Source organism: Quercus robur, chromosome 8 (assembly GCF_932294415.1).
Source record: "Quercus robur chromosome 8, dhQueRobu3.1, whole genome shotgun sequence".
Classification (NCBI taxonomy): Eukaryota; Viridiplantae; Streptophyta; class Magnoliopsida; order Fagales; family Fagaceae; genus Quercus; species Quercus robur.
Genome location: NC_065541.1, coordinates 18,838,075 through 18,853,489, shown reverse-complemented (window position 1 = coordinate 18,853,489; position 15,415 = coordinate 18,838,075). Strand labels below are relative to the sequence as shown.

General features: G+C 38.1%; 1 protein-coding gene across 1 annotated transcript; it reads left to right on the top strand.

Moving 5' to 3' along the window:
* Positions 1-12,011: 12,011 nt before the first annotated feature.
* Positions 12,012-13,825, top strand: LOC126695986 (PR5-like receptor kinase). The gene is made up of 2 exons (XM_050392775.1): positions 12,012-12,024; positions 12,564-13,825. The coding sequence occupies exons 1-2, from the start codon at positions 12,012-12,014 to the stop codon at positions 13,673-13,675; spliced, it is 1,125 nt and encodes a 374-aa protein (XP_050248732.1). The 3' UTR covers positions 13,676-13,825.
* The last annotated feature ends 1,590 nt before the right edge of the window (positions 13,826-15,415 follow it).

Below are 15,415 nucleotides of genomic sequence, written 5' to 3'. Positions count from 1 at the left end.
ATAACTGAGGTTCTGTTTAATACTTAGAATAATGAATAAAGTTATCAATTTCCCAAGGCATGTGGTACGAGGAGCCAAGCATGGCCAATGTTCAGTTTGATACTTAGATAGATGTCCAGAACATATGACAAGCAATATAACAAACCCAAAATAGGGTGCAGAGAATCTCCATTAATAATAATATCTCCTTAGGTTGTATACATTCCAGGGGCGTGGTACTGCCCTTTCCTCTAGATCTTCTAGGTAATATGCATCAATCCCAGCCACTGATGTAATACGATAGGGCCCTTTCCCAGTTGGATCCCAACTTTCCCCATGTTGGGTTTTTGGCAGTCTCCATAACCTTTCTTAGAACCAAATCTCCAAGTGCCAGTGGCCTTAACTTCACGTTGGCATCGTATCCTTGTTTAAGCTTGTGTTGATAGTAAGCCAATTGGACCTTGGCATTTTCTCTCCGTTCTTCAATTAAATCTAGGCTCTTTTCCAATAACCCATCGTTACTGCCCGGAGAGAAAGAACTTGTTCTGAGTGTGGGGAACCCAATTTCCAAACAAATGACAGCCTCGGTACCATAGGTCATTGAGAAAGGCATCTCTCCAGTGGATATACGAGATGTAGTCCGATAGGTCCACAGGACGTTTGGCAGTTCTTCCACCCACTTCCCCTTTGCGTCATCTAGTCTTTTCTTGAGTCTACTCATTATAACCTTGTTGATAGCCTCGGCCTGCCCATTTCCTTGCCGATAGGCCGAAGTGGAATACCTATTCTTTATTCCCAGATCGCAGTAGTACCTCCTAAAGGTTTTACTATCAAATTGAAGTCTATTATCCGAGATGAGGGTATGAGAAATTCCAAACCGTGTGACAATATTCTTCCAAACAAATTTCTTGGCGTCCATGTCTCTAATGTTTGCAAGGGGTTTAGCTTTGACCCATTTAGTGAAGTAATCCGTGCCGACCAGCAAATACCTCTTATTTCCTGCTGCCTTAGGGAAAGGCCCCACAATATCCAAGCCCCATTGAGCAAAAGGCCAAGGACTGGTCAAGGGATTAAGGACTCCTCCAGGTTGGTGGATATTTGGCGCAAATCTTTGGCATTAGTCACACTTCTTCACATAGTCTTGTGTTTCCCTTTGCATGTTTGGCCACCAGTAGCCTTGTGTAAGGGCCCTGTGAGACAGAGATCTGCCTCCCGTGTGGCTTCCAAAAATTCCTTTCATGCAATTCTTCCAGGAGCAATTCCACTGCTTCAGGGTGCACGCACAATAGATACGGGACAGAAAAAGATCTCTTATACAGTTTCTGGTCCTTGGATAGCCAAAACCGAAGAACTTTTCTTCGTACCACGTCTGCCTTGGATTTATTCTCGGGCAAAACATCTTCTTTAAGGAATAGCGCAATAAGGTCCATCCAGCTAGGCCCTACCCTTATTTGGTGAACATGAACCACATTCCTCCCTACCTCAGAAGGCTTACATAAGTCCTCCACAAGGATTACCCGCGGTAAGTCCTGTGCCGAGAAGGTTGCCAATGTGGTGAGAGAGTCCGCATATGCATTCTTACTTCTAGGAACTTGTGATAAAACAAAATATTCAAATCCAGATTGCAAGTGTCTAACCTGGCTCAAATACTCCTGCATTCGGGGATCTCTTACCTACAACTCCCCTTGGACTTGGCCTACTACCAGCCTTGAATCAGAGAATATTTCCACTGCTTTTCCACTCATTTTTTGAACCGTGGTCATCCCTACTAAGAGAGCTTCGTATTCGGCCTCATTGTTTGTAGCTGAGAATCCCAATCTCAAGGATTTCTCGATTGTGATCCTTTCTGGGGATACTAGGACCAGCCCCAATCTAGATCCTCTATGATTAGCTGCACCATCAACGTAAACTTTCCAAGACAAAGGCTCTTGCAAGGAGATTGTGTCAACCGATTTTTCATCTATGTTTTGCTTTTCTATTTTATCTTCTGATGGGGTCTTGGCGAACTCAGCTACCAAATCGACGAGGACCTGACCTTTGACCGAGGTGTGAGGCATATACTTAATATCAAAAGGCCCTAAGATCGTGTCCTACTTTGCAATTCTCCCTGTATAGTCAGCACTGCGAAGTAGGGATCTAAGCGGGAGCTGAGTCAAGACAACAACCGTATGTGATTGGAAATAATGGGAGAGCTTGCGTATGCCATGTACTACCGCCAAAATGGCATTTTCAAGTGATAAGTACCGGACCTCAGCTTCATGTAATGACTTGCTTATGTAGTAGACCGGTCTCTACACGCCACTGTTAACACGGATCAAAACTAGACTTACTGCGTGGGAAGCCACAGCGAGGTAAGCAAACGGAACCTCGTCCACCTCGGGCCTTGACATAATTGGTGGCTAAAAAAGGTATTCTTTCAACTTCTGGAAAGCCAGGGCACATTCATCGGTTCATTCGAACCCTTTTCACTTATTTAACAACTTAAAGAAAGGTCTACACCTATCTGCTGACCGAGAGATGAACCGGTTTAGAGCAGCAGTCATTCCCGTAAGCTTCTGGACCTCTTTTGGGTTCCGAGGTGGTTATAGGTTGTTGATCACCTTAATCTGGTCGGGATTGACTTCAATTCCGCGATGTGTGACCATGTAGCCTAAAAACTTGCCCGACCCGACACCAAAAGAACACTTGGAAGCATTAAGTCGTAGTTTGTGTTTTCTCAAGATATAAAAAATATTCCCGAGATCATTAACATGCTAGAACTCTACCTTGCTTTTTACTACCATATCATCGATATAAATTTCAATATTTTTCCCTAATTGTGGTTCAAACATCCTGGTCATCATCCTTTGGTAGGTAACCCCTACATTCTTCAATCCAAATGGCATCACTTTATAATGGTAATTTCCTATAGGAGTGATAAAAGCTGTCATTTCTTGGTATCCAAGGCTAAAGGTATCTGATGGTACCCTTGAAAGGCATCCAAAAAGCTCATTCGAGGATGGCCCACAGTTGCGTCCACCAACTGGTCAATCCGAGATATAGGGAAAGGATCTTTTGGGCAGGCTTTGTTCAAATCTGTAAAATCTACACATACACGCCACTTACCCATCTTCTTCTTTACCACTACAGTGTTAGCCAGCCATTCAGGGTAAAAAACCTCTTTAATAGCCCTAGCCCGCTTAAGTTTCGTTACCTCATCCTTAATAGCATCTGAATGCTCTTTGGACGAACGCCGAGGTGGTTGTTTCTTGGGTGTGACAAATGGATTGACATTCAGATGATGGCAAATGAAGCTCGGATCTACTCTCGGAGCCTCATAGGCATCCCAAGCGAAAATGTCAACATTCTTCTTAAGAAAGACCACTAATCCTCCTTCTCACGAGGGGGTAGCTGAGCTCCGACCTGAAAAAACCTTTCCGGATCATCACATATAGTGAATTTTTCAAAGTCTGCACATTTGGCCTCCTCGGGTAATTCCGAAGACTATGACTACTATAATCCTTCCTTGACTATGGCTGAGGACTCAGTTGCTGGCTGATGCGAGATTGCAGACACGAGGCACTGCATAGCCATAGATTGGTTCCCTACTAGCTCCTCAACCCGGTCTCTGAACAGATACTTAACCTTCTGATATGGGGTTAAAGAAACAGCCCCCAAGGTGTGAAGCCAGGGTCTGGCGATAATGGCTGTGTAGGGTGTAAGGGTAGTATGCATCTACCACTATGAAGTCCACCTTAACCACTTCTGAGTCGGCCTGCACAGGCAACCTAATTTGGCCCTTTGGGGCAACAAGCTTCCCATTAAAGCTTACCAGAGGTGAATCGTTGGTTGTGAGATCTTTAGGTTTTAAATTTAGCCCTCTATACAGGTCAGGATACATGACTTCCATACAACTACCCTGGTCCACCATTACTCTCTTCACATCATACCCCCTATTCTAAGGGTGACCACTAAAGTGTCTTCATGTGGTTGGATAGTTCCGATCTTATCTTTGTTAGAGAAACTCAACGAAGGTCAGATTTTCAACCTAGCTCTCTTCGGCTCGGAAATGGGGTCCTTGGCCGGTGAGCTGGCCATAGACATCATCCTGGCAGGCCGAGAACCAGTCCTCCCAGGCGCAGCAAATATGACATTGATTGTACCTAACAGGGGCATTGAAGAGGCATTCCTTTGAGCTCTTGATCTTGACTGGTCTTCTCGTCCATTGGGTTGATATAGAAATTGTTGCAACTTCCCCTCCTTAACCAGTTGCTCTAGATGGTTCCACAATGTTTGGCAACCCTCGGTGGTATGTCCCCGATCTTGGTGGTACTGGTAAGGGAGGCTCTGGTTGCGCCTTAAAGGATCTCCACTCATCTTGTTCGGCCATTTGAAATACGGCTCGTTCTTGATCTTCTCTAAAACCTGATGCACCGGTTCTCGAAACACGGTGTTTACCACTTGAGGATCCGCAGGCCCAGATTGTCCGGCAAAATCTCTCCGGGGTCTGTTATTATTATAGCGGTCCGACCTGAAATCCCTCCTCTCCTGAGGGATAACCTTGCCTTTACCCTTGTCATGCTACTGGTCTTCCTCCACCATCTTATACTTGTCAATCCGATCCATAAGCTGACGTATACTAGTAACAGGTTTCCCCATCAAAGATTTCATTGGGCCGTGTTCGGCAGACAGGTCGAGCTTGAAAGTGCTAACGGCTACGTCTTCAAAATTACCGTCTATCTTGTTGAACATCTCCCAATATCTGTCCGAGTATGTTTTCAAAGTTTCCCCTTCTCTCATGGATAGAGATAGCAAGGAAGCCAAGGGGCGAGGGGCTCTGCTACACGTAATAAAACAGGACCCAAACGTTTGGGTGAGTTCCTTAAAGGAGTCAATGGAACTTGCCTTCAAGCCGTCAAACCACCTCATCGCCACAGGCCCCAGATTGGATGGAAAAACTCTGCACATCAGGGCTTCGTTCTTGGAATGTACAGCCATCTTCTGATTAAAATGGCTAACATGTTCAACAGGGTTTGTTCTGCCATTATACAAGGTGAATGTGGGTTGGGTAAACCGCTGAGGGAGTCTCCCTTCCTCGATCCAATGGGTGAAGGGCGATTTGGAAATTTGGTTGAGTGCTTTTCTTAGGGCGTCATTTACCAGGCCTCTCGAGGACGAGCTACTGTTCCTGCGCTCATGGCGGTAATCTTCATCATACGAGAAAGATTCGTTGGGGGGAGTTCTTGACCTCTGTCTGTAGTCTTCGTCTTTTTCATCAGTAGTCAGAGTTGGAATGAGCTCGCCTTTTGCACTCGTGGCGTAAGCTTCTCTTTAGGTGATCAATCTCCTTTTGTATGTTTCTAGCATTCTCCTCATGAGAGACATGATTTTTTCCCCGAGACTGACTTTTACTGGTGTGGGTAGTGCGTACACTTCCCTCCCGGTCTCTCCTTCGCTCAAGTTCACGGAAATGATCCGGACATTGAGACCCCATAGATTCTGCTTGATTTGGACCTGAACCAACCATTGTTCAATGTCTAATCCATTATCACCTTAGTCTTCCCCACATGCGGTGCCAATTGTAAGGTCTGGTTTTGGCTTTCTAGCCCAACGTTAGGATGAACTTAGGCCCAAAAGGCCCAAAACAATAAATTTATAGAGAATGGGTTAGAAAATTGGGCTTTAGTCGATCACACGATGAATAAGATAGGTTTGATGACAAAAAGATGAAAATAGACAACAGTAATATGAAGAAGATACATCCTCGGCGAAGTCTGAGGACACTAATTCTTGTATATAGTTCTTGAGTTATGTTACAGATTTAATTATAAATTGTTACAGTGTTTCTTTCCTCAATTTTTCGATCCCTTTATCTTATCACCTCCCCTCTCTTTTATATTGTCTTTCCTTTTCACATGTTCCCTCCACGTGCTTGCCAGACCGTTGGTCTGGATACTTGTCCCATCGGCACTACCGATAAGTCCTCATGTAGTAGCTATAAGGCTGAAATACACTGTTCAGGTATCACTTCCACATTAATGCGGCCAGGGAGTTATCTGGAGTGCATTTAATGCAGAGGTAGCAACTTTCTCCCTAGATATTTTGAGGTTCCTCCTTAACTGATATCTCTGCAATACTTGTCTGCTCCAACTTAATATCCGGGGTCGTCACCCTTGCTGTCCAACTATCTTCTAGGACCTCAGCTTAACCTGACCGAGGACGTTTTCATCCTCGGCACAATTTCCGAGGCTATTACGACCAAACCCCACCTTTCTATTTTTCAACAGTCTCATCTAACGCAGGCCTCCCCTCCTCGGATGGGTCCTTGTCCTCGGCCTGAGCCACATGCTTAGTATTTGGGTAGATATTGTACCTCAGGGCCCAAGGACCCTACAAAATAAATTAAAAAAAAAAAAATTTGGTCTAATAGTATCTCTTAAATTGAATGGGGATAGGTGCATGAGATCGTTCAGCTCAATTACGATATATTATATTCAAGATCCTGACATACAAAATATCTGAATGGAAATAGTATAAAAAAATATGCTCATTAGTTCAGAGAAAAAATAACAGTAAAAATCCAAACAATTTAATTTGTATGGAAAGCTAACAAAAGCAAAATTCAATTTTGAATGTATATATATAAATATATATATATATATATATAATTAGATTTTTTATGGTTTATTTATATTAAATTCCTCATCTACATTAAATTAAACTCAATTGGTACAAAAATTTAAAAACTTACATTAGATGAGACACGTGGCATAAAATTAAACTCTAATTGAATTCCAATTTTTACACTAAATTAAATAATTTGGCACAAAAATTTAAAAATTTAGATTAGATGGGACACGTGGCGCAAAATAAGACTCTAATTGAATTTCAATTTGAAATCTAATGGAATTTTCTATCTACTTTTCCTATTAATATATATATATAGATAGGCACATAACTCCCAAAAAAAATATAATAAATAAGGCACATAACTCGTCAAACAGGTCCTACAACAAAAAATACACTTGAATTTTTTGGTTTATAGAACTTTTCTCTAGAAGTAAATTTTTTCCTAAATATTTAATTCAATTTTTTTTCATTTCTATTTTTTTCATTACTATCCATTTCATTAAAAATTTCAATTATAAGGAACTACTTAGCCCATATTTAAAGACCTTTTTTCATTTAAATTTTAATATATAATTAAAAAAATTATTGGATAAATGTGAGCGAGTTTCTATTCTCGAAAGTTTACCTAAGTTATGAATTTAAGAGTTTATTTTTAAGAACACTAATATTAATATAAAAGCAAAAAGTAATGGGTCCCACATATCATCTACTAGTTTGGCAAATTGTTTTTAGAAAATTGCTTTCAATTTTATTGTGCAAAACAGTTTCAAAAAATACTTGTCTTTTTGTATTTTTTATTTTTGTTCTAAAAATTATTGTTAGTATATCAATATGTTTTCCTCATTTTTGTTCAATCATCTCTATCTCTAAAATATGGGTTTTTGGCCCTCTATGCTCAATCGGGTTTGTTTTGGATATTTTGGTTGGTTTGTTGTTTTGGTTGATTTGGTGCTGTGGTCATGGGTGAGGATGGATTGTGGGTTGAGGATGGGGTGGAAAGAATAAAAATATTGCCTAACAAGTTTTGAAGGTTTAAAAATATTAGATAGTCATGGTTGAAGTTCCCTTTAAAAAAAAAAATATATATATATATATATAATCAATAATCTTATGATAATAATTGGGTTTTGAAAAAATTGTTGTACAATATTTCCCACCTTTAATAATGCATCCACAATATTAGACCAATAGGAATACTAAATTGTTTTTTTTTTTTTTTTTTTTTTATAAATATTATAAATATGTTGAATCAATATTCTACCCGACAGATTCTCAACATTAGCTACCTAATCTCTCACATGGTTACACAATAAATGATTTCTATATTTCTATTAAAACCAAAGTTGAAATTGAAAATTAAATTACAATTTTATTTAGCCATGCATTGCCTTATATATCCATCGTAAAATAAACTTCCATTTTAAAATTATAATATATTTATATTTATATTTGTAAAATTGTATGCTTAAACTGGGATATTTAATTTTTCTATATAAAATAATAAATGTTCCTCTTTCTTTCCTTGGATAGGAATAAATAAAAGGGTAAATTCCATTAACCTCCTTGAGGTTTGGGCAAATACCACCCTAAGTCCAAAACATTTCAAAATGGACCCATTAGGTCTCTAAAAGACATATTAGTCCCTAACACCGTTATCCCTTCGTCATTTTTCTTTCCCTCACTCAGAACTCTCTTAGGCTGCATTTGGTTGGGTGTAAAATATTTTCCGAGCGTAAAATATTTTCAGGTGTAAAATATTTTCGGGAAAGGAAAATATTTTCAAGTGTTTGGCTGCATTATGAAAATTGTTCTAGAAAATGTTTTCATGTGTTTGGTTGCATTCTGAAAATGCTATTTTCCTACTAGTTTCTCATATTTTCTCACCAATTTTCTCAGCTACTAAACAAATTTTATAATAGAAAATTGTAATATGTAAACTTTTAAAGAAACAAAAATCAAAACAAAACCATTCTCAATACACAAAACCATTCGGTCAAAATGAGAGAGGGAGGAGGGTGATGAGACCGGTCATGGGTGGGTCATGGGCGACGAGACCGGTCCAGCGGCGGCAGGCTTTAGGCGGCGCCGAGATTGAGACAAAAAGAGTTCGATCTAGAAGGTGGCGGGACGATCTCATGGTACGATCTAGAGGGGTGCGATCTCACGGTGCAATCTCAGTGGAATGATCCCCCCAGCACGATCTCACGGCGCGAGCTCTGTGGCGCGATCTCGCGACTAGATCTCGTCGGCGCGAGCTCGACGGCACGTTTAGGCGTGGGGCAGTGGTCTGAGCTCGACGGTGCGAGCCCGATCTCACTCTCTCTAGTCTCTCTACGTGCTCTTTCTCTCTCCCTTTCTTTGCGTGTCTGAGTCCGGAAATCATTTGTAGTGAAAATAGAAGTGTAAAATATTTTCCAGGTCAAAGCCATAAAACACACGGTCAACTGAAATCGTTTTCCAAAAAATTCTATTTTCCATGCGCAACCAAACACGCGGTGAGGTGTAAAATCATTTCCTGAAATGGTTTTACACCAAAACAAATGCAGCCTAGTCTCTTCTCTCTGGTTCCTGTTCCTCTTTCAATCCCAGCCAAAGCCATAACAAAAAAACCCAAATCTGACCACAAAACTCAAATAATAGATGGCTCTTGCTTTTCGTTTCTCGCTTATAAATTCCCCACACAACAAACGATTCTCTCTCTTTCTGTGGAGGAAAAAACACTGAAAGCTAAAATAAAAGGCTGAAAGGAAAAACAGAGTGCTGAGAGAGAACCCCAAAAAACAATGGCTCTGAAACCTAGTCTTTTCACCTCTCAACCTCCAAAGCTACCATCTTTTGCTCTCCAGCAAAAGTCCACTTTCAGATCTCCTAAGATCTTCACGGCTTCCACCCTCAGCTCTGCCTCTAAGTGAGTCTCTTTTTCCAGAGCCATTCAATTTTTTTTTCTTGAATAATCAGTGGATCTTTGTGTTGTTTCTTGTTTTTGAGCTGTTTTTGGATTTGGGTTTTTGTTTTTACGTCTTATTTTTGGCTTTTGGGTGTGCAAATGATTGATATTTGAATTGTGTCAAATGGGTTTTCTTCTTTTCCTTCAAAGGGTTTCTATATCTTTTTGGCTTTGGCTTTGAGTTTTGTGGTGAGATTTGGGTTTTTTTGTTATGGCTTTGGCTGGGATTGAAAGTGGAAGAGGAACCAGAGAGAAGAGACTGGAGAGAGTTCTGAGCATGGGAAAGAAAAATGACGGAGGGGTAACGATATTAAGGGTGTTAGGGACTAATATGTTTTTGAGGACCTAATTGGCCAATTTTGAAATGTTTTCAACCTAAGTGGTATTTGCCCGTAGCTCAGGTGAGGTTAATGGAATTTATTCTAAATAAAATTCTTATCAACTGAAATTATCACTAGATCCTAAGAGCATTTGTGATAAGACTTTTAAAAACTAAAAAGTTAAATTTTAGCATCCCATTCTACAAAAAACACCTACAACAAAGATGCTATTTCTATAAATGCGTAAATACACTTTTAGTTCCTACATTTTAACTTTTTTCATTTTAGTCCATACATTTTATTTTTACAACTTTTAGTCTTTAAACCAATTAATGCAGGACATTTAAGTCATTGAAGCACCATTCTGTCACCAAACTAACGGAGAATGCTAACGTGGCTGACGGATCAATAAAATAATAATTTTTTTTACACATGGATCAATAAAATAACGGGAAGAAATCAGACTCATCAAGCAATAAAATAATAAACTCATGTGAAGAAGAGCCAAGCAATCTGTCATCCAACATTGCGCCATTGCATAACAGCCTCCAGACTTGCTCTTTCCCCTGACAATGCAAAACCTTTGTTCAACACTGCCAAGTCAGTCACATTTTCAATAACTTTAAATACTTTTTTTTGGAACTCCTTTCGAATGTACACATCTTTGCTAACATTTGTGGGCAGGCTACACTTCATGTAGTCATGCTTTTCATTGAGGGACTTTTTGAAGAAGTTATAGGTATCATAACGAAAGAAACAACCATCAAGATAAATGCGAGCCGAGTTTGAAGGAAGGCATTTAGGAAGCCTTGTCGTGGTCTCAGAGTAGCAGGATAAGCAACCCTTGTGTGAGAGGAAACCATAGCATTGAGCATATGTGAAGATCTTAGGCTTTGTCGAAAGCACAACATTGGCTCCCCAGTGCTCATCATTAATTTTTCTAAATACTTCTTCCATTGAAGATATGAAATTAGGAATGAAGTTTGGGCTGGATTTCAGCTTTATGGAACCACAAAATTCGCCAACTAAAGAGGCTTGAGGGTCAGAGAGGGAGACATCGAAGAAGAAGAGGTAGATGAAGCAAATGAGGAACACCATTTGGTGCTCTGTTTGATGCTCTGTTTCCTCTGTTTCATATGTTTTAGAATTGGTAAGAAACAGAGCAAATGGATGTTTATCTCCTTCTTTTTCCCTCTCTCTTGTCATGTGAGAATTGGGAGATGGAGAGAAGTTGAACCCAACAAGGGAATGGTGTGGTTTTGTGTAAATTGCTTTTTGTTTCTTCTTCTTCTTTACCTGAGCGCCAGATTGCTTGGCTCTTCTTCACGTGAGTTTATTATTTTATTTCTTGGTGAGTCTGGTTTCTTCCTGTTATTTTATTGATCCATGTGTAAGAAAAATTATTATTTTATTGATCTGTCGGTCACATCAGCGTTCCCCGTTAGTTTGGTGACTGAATGGTTCTCCAAAGACTTAAATGTCCCGCGTTAATTGGTTTAGGGACTAAAATGGTAAAAAGTCAAAATGTAGAGACTAAAAGTACATTTACGCATTCTATAAATTTTGGCATATGAGCTACAGTAAATAGCAGTCTACTGTAGTTCAAATCTTATAACAAGAAATATTATTATATTCCTTAGATAAGTGGCGTTGCTTTTAATGTTTGTAGAGGTAGTTTTTTATTATTATTTTAATAAGTTGTTTATATTGTTTTAAATGAAGCGGTAAAAAAAAAAAGAACTTTTGATATAGGATGTATTGTAAAATAAGATGTTAAAATTGATAAAGTGACTTTTGAGATGCTAGATGCTAAAATTTTTGAAAGCTTTGATGGGAATGCTCTAATGATTCTTCATACCACACAAAAGCCTCTACTTCGATTGACTATAGGAACTTCAAAGAAACTCAAAGCTATACCCCGTACCTATCAAAATCACATCAAAATGTGCATTATCTATCCCTTGGATTCTAATCAACTCTAAGCTATGATCATGATCCTAAAACACAGGTATGTACTCACATATACATCTAGACACGTAATGTTGACATGAATCCTGGGAGAAAGTACAAAACTTGGACACCAAATCATCTTACCTTCACCTTCATGCCATTTTACTTTAGCTCGACCACCGATGCCCTTTTAGACTGAATCAATCATGGTCACTGGCAGTACACTAAAGTAGCAGTCACAAACCTCTGCCTCGTTATATAGTCTAAGGTCACATAGGCAATCTGACCCAAATGCTAACGAAGTTGGACACTTGTAATTTATACATATTTGATAGTGTATTTATTATGGACATAGGCCATTGACCGAACCACATTAGAATGTTATGCCTTGTGATACTTGTAATTTGATTGTTTTATGTCCAAATGATAGATTTATAATTATGAAGAAAGTAGGTTTAAGCCATAACAATTACTTATATATATAAAAAAAAAAAAAAAAAAAAAAAAAAAAAAAAAAAAAAAACCTAACTCAATTTGTTTCCTTGTTGCAGAACCATCTCCAAAGCACAATTGGCGGCTTGAAATTATCATTGGTATTTTTATCATTAAAAATCGTTCTAAATTTTCTGATTCTCTCTCTTGCCCAAGCATATAATGGAAAGCCTCCCTCTCTTTCTATTGGTTGGAAGAGTGCTACTATTTCATTTTTAATTTTTTTTTTTGTTGTCTACATGACTTAATCTGTTCTTCACATACAGGTATTTCGGCAGGTGGGACTGCAATTATAGTAATCATTTTTTTGATTATCTGCACCCTAAGGAGAAAACATTTATCAAGTAATGCAATTGTCTGCTGGAAGAAACATGCAAGAAAAGATCAGGATGCTGAGGAAATCATTAAAAATTATGAATCTCTAGCCCCAAAGCGATACACTTATTCAGATGTGAAGAAACTTACCAACTCATTCAAAGATAAAATAGGACAAGGAGGATATGGTGCTGTATACAAAGGGAAGCTACCTAATGGCCATATCGAGGCAGTGAAAGTCCTAACCAACTCCAAAGGTAACGGGGAAGAATTTATTAACGAGGTGGCTAGCATTAGCAAAACATCTCATGTTAATATAGTTACTCTATTGGGTTTCTGCCATGAGGGGACTAAAAGAGCTCTAATCTATGAATTCATGCCCAAAGGATCTCTTGATACATATATATACAATCAAGGATTGCCAGATATAAATTGCCACTTAGAATGGAATACAATACACCAAATTGCAATTGGCATTGCTCGAGGACTAGAGTACTTACATCGTGGTTGTAGCACGAGGATTCTACATTTTGACATAAAACCTCACAATATACTTTTGGATGAAGATTTTTGTCCCAAAATATCAGATTTTGGTCTTGCTAAACTCTGCCAAAGAAAAGAGAGTATTGTGTCCATGACGGGTGTGAGAGGAACTGCAGGATATATGGCCCCAGAAGTATTTAGTCGAAATTTTGGAGGAGTTTCTCATAAGTCTGATGTCTATAGCTATGGAATGTTGGTTTTTGAAATGGTTGGAGGAAGAAAAAATTTCGATGCTGGTGTTTCTCATACCAGTGAAATATATTTTCCACACTGGATTTATAAAAAACTTGAACTAAAAGAAAATGTTAGTATTTGCGAGGAAATGTCAGAGCAAGAAGAAGAGACAACAAAGAAGATGATGATAGTGAGTTTATGGTGCATTCAGACTAATCCTTTGGATCGGCCATCCATGGGCAAGGTCATAGAGATGTTAGAAGGTACCCTTCAATCATTAGAATTTCCACCAAAGCCATTCTTGGATTCACCAAGAAGATCACCTCAAGATTCATCTAAAATGTAATCATAAAATTTTGGCCACTAGCATGTTTGCCCCCCAAAAAAACTCATTTTGGATTGAATAGGAAAAACAATATATGCCCACCATGGTAAACTGAAATTTTATTCATTGTTTTGCCTTTGAATGTGTGTCCCCCCTAATTGTCTCAGGACTTATGAACTGCCGCATGATCTTCATTGTTTTAAGTGGAACAAATATGGAGAAATGGATCAACACAGGCAATCATGTTAAAGTTCACTTGCTAATGTCCATATGAATTTCATACTTCTATATATCTAACATTTATTATTATTACTTTTCCACAATAGGTGAATAAGAAGTTACATACTCATGAGCTTAGTTATGAACCACCCTCTGTATTTTTTTTTTTCCCTTATATTCATTGTCAACATTTTTTTTTTCCATTTAAAAGTGTAATCAATCCTATTGCGACTCACCATATTGCAACTCACTTATTAAGTAGTCTTAATTTTATACTACTTAATAATTTTTTTATTATTTTTTATAAAATAAATTTTTAGTTGATATATATTTTGATGAATTTATTGGTGGATTATATTATCTCTTTATAAATATTATGCTTGTAAAATATCAAGATGACCAGAAATCAATAATTATATATGATTAACACAAAATTTGATATGCATTCTAAGAATAAAGAGAACATATAATCCAACGACATAATTTTCAAAATGTTAGTCCACCAAATATTATTAAATGGTGTAGAAATTCTAGAAGAAGTCTTTGAGGAATTTGCAAGATTGAAATTTAAGAAGACATTTCAATTTAAGATAATAGGAAGTTGTGGAAGTCCATACAATAAATGAAAACCAGAAATTGGAATTTCTAATATGGTTTTGCGTTTAGCATAAATCAGACATTTATTTCTTTGCAACAGCGTTTATGAAAAGCATCTTCAGATTTTGTAGTGCCATGCAAAAATCGAAACACTCCTTGTCTACGGTTTTGCTACAGGATCATATTTCAGGATAAACTTTCTGAATCATATCTTTGAGACACCATCACTAGCCAAACCGGTAGGTTGAAAGTCTTCCAACCTGAACCTTATTTGTTTTGATCCCAATTTCACCGGAACCCATCTGTTTTCTAAATCTCAGTGAAACTGAAATTGAAGAGGCCACCCCTGCTTTTTTAATTTCGGCACACATATATAAAGCTTTTAAGCTTCAAATCCAAAACAAATACAATTTTTTTTTTAGAGAACACGAGTACATTATATATAACAAACTTATTATCAAGCCTATTTGTTTTGAACGAAAGGTCCTAACTCCTAATGATTTAAGTCTTAATAAGATACGAGTTTATTTGTCAAACTCATATCAAGTTTATAATCAAACCTATTAACAAGCCTAGGCTTACCTCTTTTTCTTTTTGTTTGTTTGTTTGTTTGTTTTTTTTTTTTTTTTTTTTTTTTTTTTTTTTTCCGAGCCCTATTGTTTGCTTGGATTTGATTAAATGAGCCTAAAACTAAGGCTTGAACTAGGGTCTTTTATCAAATTAAGCCCTAATCGTTTACAAACAACTTGGTTCATTTACTGCTCTAGACTGGCATTCTATAAAGAGAAAAGAGTAGCTCAAGCTGTACTTAAAAATGGGCACTCAGTAAAGAGAAACGAGTGAAAGAATAAAAGAAGACGGAAGAATAGAAGAATAGGAGGAATGAAAAAGTGATGAACTGAATGTAAACAGAACTTTTTCCCCCCTTTGGCCGTAGGTTTACAA